A 14,964-nucleotide genomic window follows, 5' to 3' on the forward strand; every position below is an offset into this window, starting at 1 on the left:
TGGCCCTTTTGCCTTCACTCTGCAGTCCAGATCACCCCAAACCATCTCGATTGGGTCAGGTCTGGTGACTGTGGAGGCCAGGTCATCTGGTGTAGCACCCCATCACTCTCCTTCTTGGTCAAATAGCCCTTACACAGCCTGGAGGTGTGTTTGGGGTCATTGTCCTTTTGAAAAATAAATGATGGTCCAACTAAACGCAAAATGGATGGAATAGCATGCCGCTGCAAGATGCTATGGTAGCCATTCTGGTTCAGTTTGCCTTCAATTTTTAATAAATCCCCAACAGTGTCACCAGCAAAGCACCCCCACACCATCACACCTCCTCCTCCATGCTTCCCGGTGGGAACCAGGCATGTAGAGTCCATCGATTCACGTTTTCTTCGTCGCACAAAAACACGGTGATTGGAACCAAAGATCTCAAACTTTGACTCATGAGACCAAAGCACAGATTTCCACTGGTCTAATGTCCATTCCTTGTGTTCTTTAGCCCAAACAAGTCCCTTCTGCTTGTTGCCTGTCCTTAGCAGTGGTTTCCTAGCAGCTATTTTACCATGAAGGCCTGCTGCACAAAGTCTCCTCTTAACAGTTGTTGTAGAGATGTGTCTGCTGCTAGAACTCTGTGTGGCATTGACCTGGTCTCTAATCTGAGCTGCTGTTAACCTGTGATTTCTGAGGCTGGTGACTCGGATAAGCTTATCCTCAGAAGCAGAGGTGACTCTTGGTCTTCCTTTCCTGGGGCGGTCCTCATGTGAGCCAGTTTCTGTAGCGCTTGATGGTTTTTGCCACTGCATTTGGGGACACTTTCAAAGTTTTCCCAATTTTTCGGACTGACTGACCTTCATTTCTTAAAGTAATGATGGCCACTCGTTTTTCTTTACTTAGCTGCTTTTTTTCTTGCCATAATACAAATTCTAACAGTTTATTCAATAGGACTATCAGCTGTGTATCCACCAGACTTCTGCTCAACACAGCTGATGGTCCCAACGCCATTTATAAGGCAAGAAATCCCACTTATTAAACCTGACAGGGCACACCTGTGAAGTGAAAACCATTCCCGGTGACTACCTCTTAAAGCTCATCAAGAGAATGCCAAGAGTGTGCAAAGCAGTTATCAAAGCAAAAGGTGGCTACTTTGAAGAACCTAGAATATAGGACAGAATTTCAGTTGTTTCACAGTTTTTTATTAAAGGGAACCTGTCACCCCGTTTTTTGAGATTGAGCTATAAATACTGTTAAATAGGGCCTGCGCTGTGTGTTCCTATAGTGTATGTAGTGTACCCCGATTCCCCATGTATGCTGAGAAATAACTTACCAAAGTCGCCGTTTTCGCCTGTCAATCAGGCTGGTCAGGTCGGGAGGGCGTGGTGACATCGGTGGTTCTTCCTCAGCTTTACGTTGGTGGCGTAGTGGCGTAGTGGTGAACAAGCAGCGCGCGATCTGCGCTGTAATCCCTTGCATCGGTGGGGGCGGCCATCTTCCTGGGGCCGCGCGTGCGCAGATCGAGTGCTCTGCTGTACGGGGCTTCAGGAAAATGGCCGCGGGATGCCGCGCGTGCGCATTAGAGATCGCGGCGGCCATTTTCCCAAAGCCGAGATGCAAACTCGGCTTTGGGAAAATGGCCGCCGCGATCTCTAATGCGCACGCGCGGCATCCCGCGGCCATTTTCCTGAAGCCCCGTGCAGCAGAGCACTCGATCTGCGCACGCGCGGCCCCAGGAAGATGGCCGCCCCCACCGATGCAAGGGATGACAGCGCAGATCGCGCGCTGTGTCTTCACCACTACGCCACTATGCCACCAACGTAAAGCTGAGGAAGAACCAGCGATGTCACCACGCCCTCCCGACCTGACCAGCCTGATTGACAGGCGAAAACGGCGACTTTGGTAAGTTATTTCTCAGCATACATAGGGAATCGGGGTACACTACATACACTATAGGAACACACAGCGCAGGCCCTATTTAACAGTATTTATAGCTCAATCTCAAAAAACGGGGTGACAGGTTCCCTTTAAGTATATAATTCCACATGTTATTTCATAGTTTTGATGCCTTCAGTGTGAATGTACAATTTTCATAGTCATGAAAATACAAAAAAATCTTTAAATGAGAAGGTGTGTCCAAACTTTTGGTCTGTACTGCATATACATGGAGTACATACTCACCATCACCTTGTCAACTTGATCCCCAAAGCCAGTGTCACCTGTAAAAAATATTAAAATAATAAACAACCAATATACTCCCTGATCCGCAGAAATCCAATTAAAACAAGTGTCCTTGACAATCTCCCGTGGAGAGCAGCAGCATCAGCTGATGCGACCGCTCTCCAGGGGCTCCAGGAATACAATGACGGAAGGTATCCTTCCGCACTGTATTCCTCCGCCACTGTACAAAATAGTCCCTTGTCTCACTTGTGGCACTGCTGTGTGAGAATGTTCCCACGCAGCAATGCCATAAAGTGAGACCCTGAACTCCGGTAACCTCAGTGATACACAGCAGGAGCCATTGTCTCCTGTCAGTGTGTCACTGGAGGTCCTATAGAGCAGTGACATCACCCGATGTCACTGTTCTATAGGGGAGACGTCGTGGGACATTCATTATTAATTGGAGTATAAGGTTTATTATTTTTAATTTTTTACAGTTGATTGAGTATGGTAAGTATGGTTAAATTAAGAATATTAAAATACTTTTTTCTGGCTGTGTCTTTTTTTTTTTTTAACTCTTTCACTACTCTAGGATTAATAATGAATAGGCGTCTTATTGACGCTTCTCCATTATTAACCCGGCTTAATGTCACCTTACAATAGCAAGGTGACATTAACCCCTTATTACCCCATATCCCACCGCTACTCGGGAGTGGGAAGAGAGGGGCTTAGTGCCGGAATTGGCGCATCTCACAGATGCGCCACTTCTGGGGTGGCTGCGGGCTGGTATTTGTAGCCGAGGGGGCCAATATCCATGGCCCCTCTCTAGGCTATGAATATCGGCCCGCAGCTGTCTGCGTAGCCTTTCTGGCTATAAAATATAGGGGGACCCCACGTCATTTTTTTGGGGGGATCCCTTTATTTTAATAGCCAGTAAAGGCTACGCAGACAACTGCAGGCTGATTTTCATAGCCTGGGAGGGGGCCATGGGTATTACCCCCTTCCCAGGCTACAAATATTGGCCCCTGGCCGTCGGCTTTTCCCCTCTGGCGCAGAAAATTGCGTGGGAGCCCACGCCATTTTTTTCGTGTTTTTTTTCTTAAATTAAATTAAACATTCATTAAGAAACCTAGGCCTTGATATTATATATCTATAGATATATCTCTGGATATATCCATAGATAAATCTATCCATGCATGGATATCTATGGATATATGTATAGATATAACTGGATATACTGTATCTATGGATATAACTATGGCTATATCGATCTATAGATATATTTATAGATAGATAGCCATAGATAGATATATCTATAGATACATAGATGTTTCTATCCATATATCTGGCTACTTTCACACATCAGGTTTTTGCCTTCAGGCACAATCCGGCGAGTTTTGAAAGAAAACAGTTCTGTGGTTTTTTTTTCCGCCGGATCCGTTTTTTCTCATAGAGTTGTATTAGCGCCGAATTGCACCTGATGGCCTCACGTTTCATCCGTTTTTTGCAGGATCCGTCAGAAAAGCCGTTTCCAGTGGACAGAGAAAACGTACAGAAGAATGTTTTTTCTGTCTGGCGAAAAAACGCGCAGTGACGGATCCGGCGAAAAACGTTTGAAACTGAGATGTGGCATGATGAATCCGGCCTCCGAATCCGGTTTTTCATCCATTTTTTCCATTGAAATCATGCACATTTTCCGTTCTAAAAAAAAAAAAACGGATCAGTTGCATCAGTTTTTCACTGTTTGCAACGGATCCGTTTTTTAAAAGATTCGCCGCATCCTGCCTGATGGATAGATGTAGATAGATATATGGATAGTTAGGCTACTTTCACAAATCAGTTTGTTTCCGTCAGGCAGGATCCGGTGAATTTTTGAAAAAAACTGATCCTTTGCAAATAGTGAAAAACTGATGCAACTGATCCGTTTATTTTTTTTTTAGAGAGAGAGTGAACGGAAGATGTGCATGATTTCAATGGAAAAAATGCATGAGAAACCGGATTCGGAGGCCGGATTCATCATTTCACATCTCAGTTTCATACGTTTTTCGCCGGATCCGTTGCTGTGCGTTTTTTCACCTGACAGAAAAAACTTTCCTCTGTACGTTTCCTCTGTCCGCTGGAAACAGTTTTTTTACAGATCCGGCAAAACACGGATGAAACGTGAGGCCATCAAGCGCAATCCGGCGCTAATACGACTCTACGAGAAAAAAAACGGATCCGGCAAAAAAAAAAACAGATCCGTTTTTTTCAAAACTCGCCGGATTATGCCTGACGGCAAAAACCTGATGTGTGAAAGTAGCCTAACTATCCATATATCTATCTACATATATCTATCTCATTCCATCTATCTATCTGTCTGTCTATTTATGTGTGTAATGGAGTGTTAGTTGGACAAATGTAAAAGAGGAGATTTGACAAGACATGACATCACAAGTCTTTTTTTTTGTTCAATAATACATCTTTATTTAGCTTTCAAAAACGCATACAAAACCGCACAAAAACCGCATCAAAAACGCGCAAAAAACTGATCAAAAACGCACCTGCTTTTTCTGCCAAGAGCTGCGGATTTAGTGCAGAAAAATCAGCAGGCAAATCTGCAACGTGTGCACATAGCCTAAGCAGTTTAGGTTAAACAGTCCTGCTTGTCTCCTGAAGCTCTTCTTCTGGATTTGTCTCAGCTGTTTGTTGATTATATCACTGATCTATGTCCCGTGTTGTCAGGTAACACTAATACACTGTGTGCAGAATTATTAGGCAAATTGTATTTTAGAGGATTATTTTTATTATTGATCAACAACTATGTTCTCAATCAACGCAAAAGACTCGTAAATATTAAAGCTTAATATTTTTGGAAGTTGGAGTGGGTTTTTGTTAGATTTGGCTATTTTAGGAGGGTATCTGTTTGTGCAGGTAACTATTACTGTGCAGAATTATTAGGCAACTTAATAAAAACCAAATATATTCCCATCTCACTTGTTTATTTTCACCAGGTAAACCAATATAACTGCACAAAATTTAGAAGTAAACATTTCTGAAATGCAAAAACAAACCCCCAAAAAATTAGTGACCAATATAGCCACCTTTCTTTATGATGACACTCAGCAGCCTTCCATCCATAGATTCTGTCAGTTGCTTGATCTGTTTACGATCAACATTGCGTGCAGCAGCCACCACAGCCTCCCAGACACTGTTCCGAGAGGTGTACTGTTTTCCCTCTCTGTAGATTTCACATTTTATGAGGGACCACAAGTTGTCTATGGGGTTCAGATCAGGTGAACAAGGGGGCCATGTCATTATTTTTTCTTCTTTGAGACCTTTACTGGCCAGCCACGGTGTGGAGTAGTTGGAGGCATGTGATGGAGTATTGTCCTGCATGAAAATCATGTCTTTCTTGAATGATACCGACTTCTTCCTGTGCCACTGCTTGAAGAAGTTGTCTTCCAGAAACTGGCAGTAGGTCTGGGAGTTGAGCTTCACTCCATCCTCAACCCGAAAAGGTCCCAAAAGTTCATCTTTGATGATACCAGCCCATACCAGTACCCCACCTCCAGCTTGCTGGCTTCTGAGTCGGAGTGGAGCTCTCTACCCATTACTGATCCAGCCTCTGGCCCGTCCATCTGGCCCATCAAGAGTCACTCTCATTTCATCAGTCCATAAAACCTTTGAAAAGTCAGTCTTAAGGTATGTCTTGGCCCAGTCTTGTCGTTTTATCTTATGTTTCTTGTTCAAAGGTGGTCGTTTTTCAGCCTTCCTTACCTTGGCCATGTCCCTGAGTATGGCACACCTTGTGCTTTTTGTTACCCCAGTAACCTTGCAGCTCTGAAATATGTCAAAACTGGTGGCAAATGGCATCTTGGCAGGTTCACGCTTGATTTTTCTCAATTCATGGGCAGTTATTTTGCGCCCTTTTTGCCCAACACGCTGCTTGCGACCCTGTTGGCTATTTGCCATGAAACGCTTGATTGTTCGGTGATCACGCTTCAAAAGTTTGGCAATTTCAAGACTGCCGCATCCCTCTGCAAGACATCTCACAATTTTGGACTTTTCAGAGCCCGTCAAATCTCTATACTAACCCATTTTGCCAAAGGAAAGGAAGTTGCCTTATAATTAAGCACACCTTATATAGGGGTTTGTGTTATGAAAGGTAATTCAGTACCACAATGGACATAGAGGTCAGCGCACATACAGTGACCTGGCAATAACCCAAAAAACAAGAACAAGCTCTGAGACGTGGGAACTCTGTTGACCGCAATCCCTAATCCTCTCCAACCACACTAAAGGCAGCCGTGGATTGCGCCTAACGCTCCCTTTGCAACTCGGCACGGCCTGAGAAACTAGCTAGCCTGAAGATAGAAAATAAGCCTACCTTGCCTCAGAGAAATACCCCAAAGGAAAAGGCAGCCCCCACATATAATGACTGTGAGTTAAGATGAAAAGACAAACGTAGAGATGAAATAGATTTAGCAAAGTGAGGCCCAACTTTCTGAACAGAGCGAGGATAGGAAAGGTAACTTTGCGGTCAACACAAAACCCTACAAAAACCACGCAAAGGGGGCAAAAAGACCCTCCGTACCGAACTAACGGCACGGAGGTACACCCTCTGCGTCCCAGAGCTTCCAGCAAGCAGAAAAAAACAAATTGACAAGCTGGACAGAAAAAAACAGCAAACAAATAGCAAAGAGGAACTTAGCTATGCAGAGCAGCAGGTCACAGGAACGATCCAGGAGGAAACAGGTCCAATACTAGAACATTGAGTGGAGGCCAGGATCAAAGCACTAGGTGGAGTTAAATAGAGCAGCACCTAACGACTTCACCACATCACCTGAGGAAGGAAACTCAGAAGCCGCAGTACCACTTTCCTCCACCAACGGAAGCTCACAGAGAGAACCAGCCGAAGTACCACTTGTGACCACAGGAAGGAGCTCTGCCACAGAATTCACAACAGGTTTGATGTCATTAGACAACACCCCTCCTTATTACAGAGATGCACATCACCTGATTTACGTAATTCGTAGTTGGCTCTCAAGCCTGAACAGCTTGCAGTAGGACAACATGTATAAAAAGTATCATGTGATCAAAATACAACTTGCCTAATAATTCTGCACACAATGTATTAGTGGTGGTGGATAGATTTAGCAAGGTGGCTCATTTCATTGGGTTACCTGCACTTCCGTATGCTAAGACTTTGGCACAAATTTGTATTAAGGAGATAGCGAAGCTTTATTAGATTCCTTCTAATGTTGTCTCTGATCAGGGGGTTCAATTCATATTAAAATTTTGGAAGGCATTTTGTGCTCGTTCACCTCTCATTTACATCTGCCTTTCATCCATAGTATAATGGGCAAACTGTGTGTTGATGATTTTGTGTGGTTGTATTCGAAGTTCATTAAGTTGAAGTTTACTTCTTGTAAACCGTGACCCAGGTTTATCGGCCTCTATAAGATAGTTGCCATCATTAATCCTGTAGCATTTTACCTTGCTTTATATGTACGTGGCCAACCCTGTATATTGGAGCACAACCGTTTTTGAAAACGTCAACCCTTTAATAACACAAAGTAACCCCAATTATCGGACAAACCACAAAATGTCTAAAACACATAATAAATGTGGTGCAAGGCATGTAAGATAACTGGTGCCATATTTAGCCTAGTAACTCCCCACTGTCTTTCACTTTACATTAATATCCCATCCACAGTGTGCTTTGGCAGCTGTCATATTCTCTCAGCTGTGTATGTTGCAAAATATTTTATTGCGTGCACAATATGCTATCAATTTTGCACATGTCAGAACAACAGTATTAGAGAAATCAGAAATGCGGTTTTATGGGCTTTCAAATGCATTTTGTGCCATCAACAGCTATGATAACGTTCATATTTTAATTTAAGCATAAGTAGTAACTCATGAATTATTTGTCATTGCCGGTGTTAAAACAGTGACAGTTCGCTGAAATGAGATCTGTAAATCACTGCCTCATGAATCAGTGTCATCGTTTTTATATCTGAAAAGATACAAAATAGCTACGGAATATGTCAAGGCATAATTAACACTTATTATGGAAGAAATTAGAGGGGTAACCCAGACTAAACAAGTTATTACCTATTCACTGGATAGTTCGTAGCTGTGACATTGGTATGGGTTCCACTGCTGCCCCCTCTTTTTCCTAATTGCCAGAACAGGGGCTTGTATTTTTTGAGCCATGGCTATAAATGGGTCCAGCTTAAAAAAAGAAGTCTTTCTTTTATATTTCCCTTTCCTTAGAAATTCACTTTTTCTTTGATGGAGAAAATTAGCTAAAAAATTATCCCAAAAACTGTATTCCCGATTCATCAAGACTGGAGTTTTAATCTGCAGTATAGTGCTCCAAATGTATTAACCCCAAAGCTGCTTAAGCGCTGTTTTAGGATTATATTTGACACAGATCTGTCCTTCACTCCCTATATCCAATCAATCACATGTTCGTGTCACCTGCACCTCTACAACATCTCTAGAATTCACCCTTTTCTTACTTTAAAGCTGCAAAAATTATTATTATTGCTCTTATTCATTCTTGTCTGGACTACTGCATCTCTCTACTAATTAGTCTCCCACTTTCCAAGCTCTCCTATCCAATCTGTCCTAAATGTAGCAGCTAGGGTCATAGTTTTATCCAGCCACTATACTGGTGCCTCCACCCTGCACCAGCCATTGCACTGGCTGTTCGTTTGCTACAGAATAGAACATAAACTTTCACATTTACCCACAAATCTCTCGACAATTCTTGATGTAGCTGGGCCTATATTTTCAAGTACTTTATTTGTTATTATTATTATTATTATTATTATTCGATAAAACTAAAATTGTGGTGTTTTTGCTTCATGAAGGTGGAGGAAGGCTGGTGGGAGGGAATTCTTCATGGAAAGTCTGGCATGTTTCCCTCTAATTTTATTAAAGAGCTTGTGACTGAAACTGAAATTGGAGGAAATTTTGATGAACACCAAATAAAGCAAGGTAAGAAAATAGCACATGATTAAATGATCATATTGTTAAGTTTGATATAATTTGGGGGGAAAATAATTTCAAACACAATATCTCCTTTTTAAAACCGCAATTAAGTTCAAGAGGGTTTGTCCAAAAATGAAGGAAAAAAAATAGTGTAGAGCAAGGGTGTCAAACTGCATTCCTCGAGGGCTGCAAACAGGTCATGTTTTCAGAATTTCCTTGTACTGCACAGGTGATAATTTAATCACCTACACAAATAATGAGTTGGTGATTTAAATTCTCACCTGTGCAGTACAAGGAAATCCTGAAAACATGACCTGTTTGCAGCCCTCGAGGAATGCAGTTTGACACCCCTGGTGTAGAGCAAGGAATGGGTTGCATTAAAAAAAAAAAAAAAAAAAAGCACAAAACCAATATATATATATATATATATATATATATATATATATATATATATATATATATATATATATACATACATTATATTTCTGCAGTGGATATGGAAAATACATACATACATACATTATATTTCTGCAGTGGATATGGAAAGTCTTCATGCCCCTGTTAAAATGCTATTTTTTTATCATGTAAAAAAACATACCAAGAAGAAACATAAAAGAACTTTATCTACCTTTAATGTCGACTATAATCCGTATTAGATGCTGGGAAACACGTCCGTGTCTCGCATGTGAAATCCAAGCTCTGGCGCCTGCACTGTGGAGTGGAGCGTGAGGCCGCATAGCAACACATGGAGCCGCTGCTCTCTGGAGTGCCGGCGCCAGAGCTCGGATTTCACATGCGAGAGACGGACGTGTTTCTCGCATGTGTGATCCCGGCCTTAGTCAACTGAAATCCTTTCCAGGTGGAAAAACAAAAATAAAGGACTAAAATAACATGGTTGCACAAATATACACACCCTTAAAAAATACTTTTGTTGAGTACGCTTTGAATTTTTTACAGGATTCAACCTTTGATCACTCTTCCTTGCAGTAGCACTCCAAATCTGTCAGTTTGCGAGGGCATCTCCTGTGTACTGCACCCTCTTCAGGTTAACACACATTTTAAATTGGCTTCATGTCCAGGTTTTTCGAAAATTGTGATCTTCTGGTGAAGCCATTTTTTGGTTGATTTGGAGGTATGCTTACAGTCGTTATTTGTTGTGAATTCTGCTCTTGGGCTCCCTCCGGTGGTTGAGTGGTAGTGCTGCTGTCTTTGGATCGCAGCATTTATCAGGTGTGTCCACTTATCGCAATTTGGACTAGGGCTATTTAGTCTTGCTTGATCCTTTAGTCAGTGCCAGTTGTCCATTGTTTTTGGAGGATTCACATCCATACCTGGTCTCTCCTGTTTTGCTGTTCATTTCAACAAAGATAAGTTCTGGCTTTGTTTTTGCTGTCCACATGCTGTGGACCTTATAGTTCAGTGCATTTTCATGTTTTGTCTTGTCCAGCTTTGTCTGTGAAGGATTTTTTGCAGCCAAGCTGTGTCTCTGGAGATGCAGATATACCCTCCATGTCTTTAGTCAGATGTGGAGATTTGTATTTTCTGTGGTGGATATTTTCTAGTGTTTTAATACTGACCGCATAGTACTCTGTCCTATTCTTTCTTTTTAGCTAGAATGGCCTCCTTTGCTAAATCCTGATTTCAGTCTGCGTATGTCATTTCCCTCTCCTCTCAGTCAATATTTGTGGGGGGCTGTCTATCCTTTGGGGATTTTCTCTGAGGCAAGATAGTTTTCCCGTTTCTATCTTTAGGGGAAGTTAGTTCTTAGGCTGTGTCGAGGTGTCTAGGGAGTGTTAGGTACATCCCACGGCTACTTCTAGTTGCGGTGCTAAGTTCAGGGTCTGCGGTCAGTACAGGTACCACCTTCTCCAGAGTACATCTCATGCTGCTCCTAGGCCACCAGATCATAACAGTTATTGTGCTGAAATTCATTTTCAGCTTCTTAACTGAGGCCTGGAGGTTTTAATGCAAAATGTACTGATATTTCGAACTGTTTATAATTTCCTACACCTTGACTAAAGCCCCAGTTCCAGCTTGCAAAAAACAGCCCCAAAGCATAATTCTGCCTCCACCATACTTCACTGAGGGTATGGTGTTTTGTTGATGCGAGGCATTAACTTCCCCAAACAGGACTATTTGAAACAGCAAGTGCTGTAATCTCCTTTCTTTGGCAGGCTCCATTGAAGACAGCACTTTGCTAAGTCCCATTCCGGATATAAGTAGTGGTTCAACTTGTCCAACATTGTGACCCTGAAGGTACTGCACTGCGACAAACAAATTGCAAAAATGTCAGACACAATTGAATTGTTTGCAACTTGCTTGTTGCAGTTACAATACCCTCTGAGTTGAAATGCGAGCCCATTTAGTTGTATTGTGCTTAGATATAATAGCGACATCTTTGGCTGCTCAACCCGTCTCAAGTTGCAGTGCTACCCCAGCCTTAAAGTTTTTTCTCTATATTTGCCGATAAATAAGTAAGAGTATTTAGTAGTTATTAACCTAGTAGAAAGACTCCTTCTAAGAGTATGTGCACACGTTCAGGATTTACAGCAAAAAATTCTGCTGCAAATTCTGATGTGTTGACAGGAAAAACACTGTGTAAAATACGCACTTTTTTGCTGCGTTTTTGTCACTTTTTTTATATGCATTTTTGTTGTAGATTTTTCCCCACTTACTAGCCATGTAGCACAAACCATTTTCAGTCATTATCAGGTCTGTTTAAAAGACTATTCGTTTGGGAAATAAAAAATGGCAGTGTTCGTGATAGTGAATACACGTTTTCTTATGACAACTCACAGAACATCTGTTCATAATGAAATAAACCAATGTATTAGTCCAATTTACAGTAACTTTGAGCCCCTACTGACTAGCTAAGAAAAAAGGAGCTCTAAAAGACAAATCACAACTTAGGAGAACTAAGTAAAAAGTGATAAGTTGGGATGTAATGATCTTCAATGTTGCAAATGTGCAATGACACTCATGTTGACATGTAAGACAATGATTCATGGTTGTTTTGTAATACCGTCATGAGGCACTGCATGACAGTAACAGAAAAACTATGCTATGGGGTTTGGTGGTGGAAAGGGAAATGTTGCTTCTTCTTTTGGAAATTTGATGTGAAGTAAAAAAAGAAATGACCCCTGTAAGCTGAAGAAACAGGAGCTGCAAGCAATTTTAAAAATTGGGGCGCGATTCATCATTTGTGTTTTTTAAAGTCACGTTTCTTTTTTTATCTTGTAGTGTTCGCTGATTTTTTTTTCGTTCTAAATTCATAAAAATAGTGGACACGGATCATAAATTTTGCCTAAATTAAATATGGTCTATTTTTCTGTCTTTAACCATCTTTGCAAATTTTTACAGCATAAAGACACGTTTTGCAAAATGTGAGAAAAATGGTAAAAAATTACTGATGTACATAAAATCACTTACGGTATGTTTGGGAGTACTGGGGTACATTTGTGACAAATTTTGCAATTCTTTGGAAAGTCCCAAATGATAAATCAGGCAAAAACATCTGAGGACCCTATACTTCGCCTACATTGGTGATCTAAACAAAAACAAACAGGCAAACACACATAAGATAATAATAATAATAATAATTTTATTTATATAGCGCCAACATATTCCGCAGCGCTTTACAAATTATAGATGGGACTTGTACAGACAATAGACATTACAGTATAACAGAAATCACAGTTCAAAATAGATACCAAGAGGAATGGGGGCCCTGCTCGCAAGCTTACAAACTATGAGGAAAAGGGGAGACACTAGAGGTGGATGGTAACAATTGCTTTAGTTATTCGGACCAGCCATAGTGTAAGGCTGGTGTAAGATAGACTTAAAAAAAAAAAGGCACAAATGGAAAGATAACTGTTGAAAGCCAAAAAAGGTTTCAAAACACCAAAATCTCAAGAAAAAGCTGCGCAAATGCAATAATGAATCGGGCCCTTGGTGATTAGATATTGTCTACGGGTTTACGTCATGGCACTTTCATAGAATATATGGTAACGAGGATAAAGCGTCTTAACATTTTACATAATTGAGGGTTTTTTCAGATCTAAAGCCTCATTATTAGAAGTACAGTGAAGAAGGAACAGTTACCTCCTAAAATCAGACCAGGTTGTCATATCAATTATGTTTTAATGTTTCTCTTCCTGGCAGGATTTAAAGATACTGCCGGCTCCGAGAGTGATGGGGGCGACTCCAAGTCAGAAGGGACTAATGGAACAAGTGGAGCAGAAAACCAAGCAAAAAAGATCAGGGGATTTGGCTTTGGGGATATTTTCAAAGACAAACCAATTAAACTGAGACCAAGGTCAATGGAAATAGAAAATGACATTGCTTCAGTAGAAAAGGTAAATATTTGTCTGTGTGCTATACATACTATATTGTACCGGCGTCTGGTTTTACTGAATGCAAGGAAGAAAGACTAGACTTGGGCTGCCTGGTTAGAAACCACAATGGTGGCTCATATAGATGCCTGAAAGCCAGTTGTCCTTCACAGATGCTTCAGATTTTATTGGATCATCCTACAAAACTACCGTAAGTACATTTCTCTTCTCTGTTGAATATGAATAGAACCATTATCTTCCTTCATTTCCTCAGTTTTATATAACTAGAACATATTACATAGTGACCATCAGCAGTGGATGACCTTCTTCCAGATGTGCAGGTCTTCTGCGCTCATTGGTTGGACCTGCATGATGTTGATCTGGATCTGCATAATCTGGGGGATATCATTGGTTGGACCTGCATGATTTAGGGGATGCTGCATTCGTATATTTCCCGTTGCCCAGACGTTACAGAGCTCTGTACAAATATCACAAGTGTCTCAGTCCAAGTAGGGTTCACATTTTTGTTTCCCTATGAGGGTTGCCAATTTGACTTGACTTTTCTGGACAGCTTTTCAAAAAATCATGGATAGACAATTTTTTTTATTTTGATTATAAGTGATGCATGTCTACACCCCATAATTGTGACAAAAGGCATTAGCTACCCATACTGTGAATTGGAAAGTGAAAATTATAGTCAAAATAATCTGTATGAGATACTTCAGATTCCAAAAAGTCGCGGAGGCTTTCTATTTTTTTTCACAGACAGAGCAAAAAAGTGCCCTATTTTTACTTACTGACCAGAAATTTCTGGATGGATGGCAAACAGGGGTCTCTTTCGGGGTGCCCACATTAGGACCATTTTGATATGCAGGGAAGAAAATGTGCTTCAGCAGAATACATAATGTGTGGTATCAATCACTGTACATATTTTTTTTTTTTTTTTAAGGAGTTTCCCATTTACACAAAATTTGGGAACGTGCAGGTAATTGTATAATTAACAAAAAAAACTTTAATCATCTATTGAAGCGCCTGCCACTTTAGCACCACCTCTTGGCTACTTCCTGCTAGTTTTTGTTAATAGGGATTTTCCCTATAAATTGTCTGTAGCTACAGTTATGTCTTTTTAAAGTGTTTTGCCAATGCAGACATTTTGGGGAGAGGTAACCATTAGTAAGTCGTCTCCAAGCTGGAGGGTTACTTAGTGTGACAATAAGAGGCAGCTCTAACCTCTGTATGTTACTTAGAGCCATCAGGTAAAATAAGGGCAGCATTATTTTAATCCAACAAGCCCCATCATGATCACCAGGGTCTATCAGGCACCTTTGCGGCTCATCATGTAAAGGTTCTCATACCAATATTTTGCCAATCTCTGCCAATATTTTTGTAATTTTGTTGGTATAAGGCATATAGTGGAATAGAGTAAGAGGATTGCAGTGTTAGGGAACTCACATGGTGGATGAGGTGATCTCTCACAGATTTAGCATTGGGGTCCTAGAGCCTCACGTTCCCC

General features: G+C 41.2%; 1 protein-coding gene across 1 annotated transcript in view; it reads left to right on the forward strand.

The window, feature by feature from the left end:
* Positions 1 to 14,964, forward strand: part of SH3KBP1 (SH3 domain containing kinase binding protein 1) — a 497,532-nt gene that overhangs the window by 305,934 nt on the left and 176,634 nt on the right. The window contains exons 5-6 of the mRNA XM_069761512.1: positions 9,000 to 9,126; positions 13,282 to 13,475. Of these exons, the coding sequence (XP_069617613.1) occupies positions 9,000 to 9,126; positions 13,282 to 13,475 (321 nt within the window). The remainder of the gene's footprint in view (positions 1 to 8,999; positions 9,127 to 13,281; positions 13,476 to 14,964) is intronic.

This window comes from Ranitomeya imitator, chromosome 3 (genome assembly GCF_032444005.1).
Source record: "Ranitomeya imitator isolate aRanImi1 chromosome 3, aRanImi1.pri, whole genome shotgun sequence".
Classification (NCBI taxonomy): Eukaryota; Metazoa; Chordata; class Amphibia; order Anura; family Dendrobatidae; genus Ranitomeya; species Ranitomeya imitator.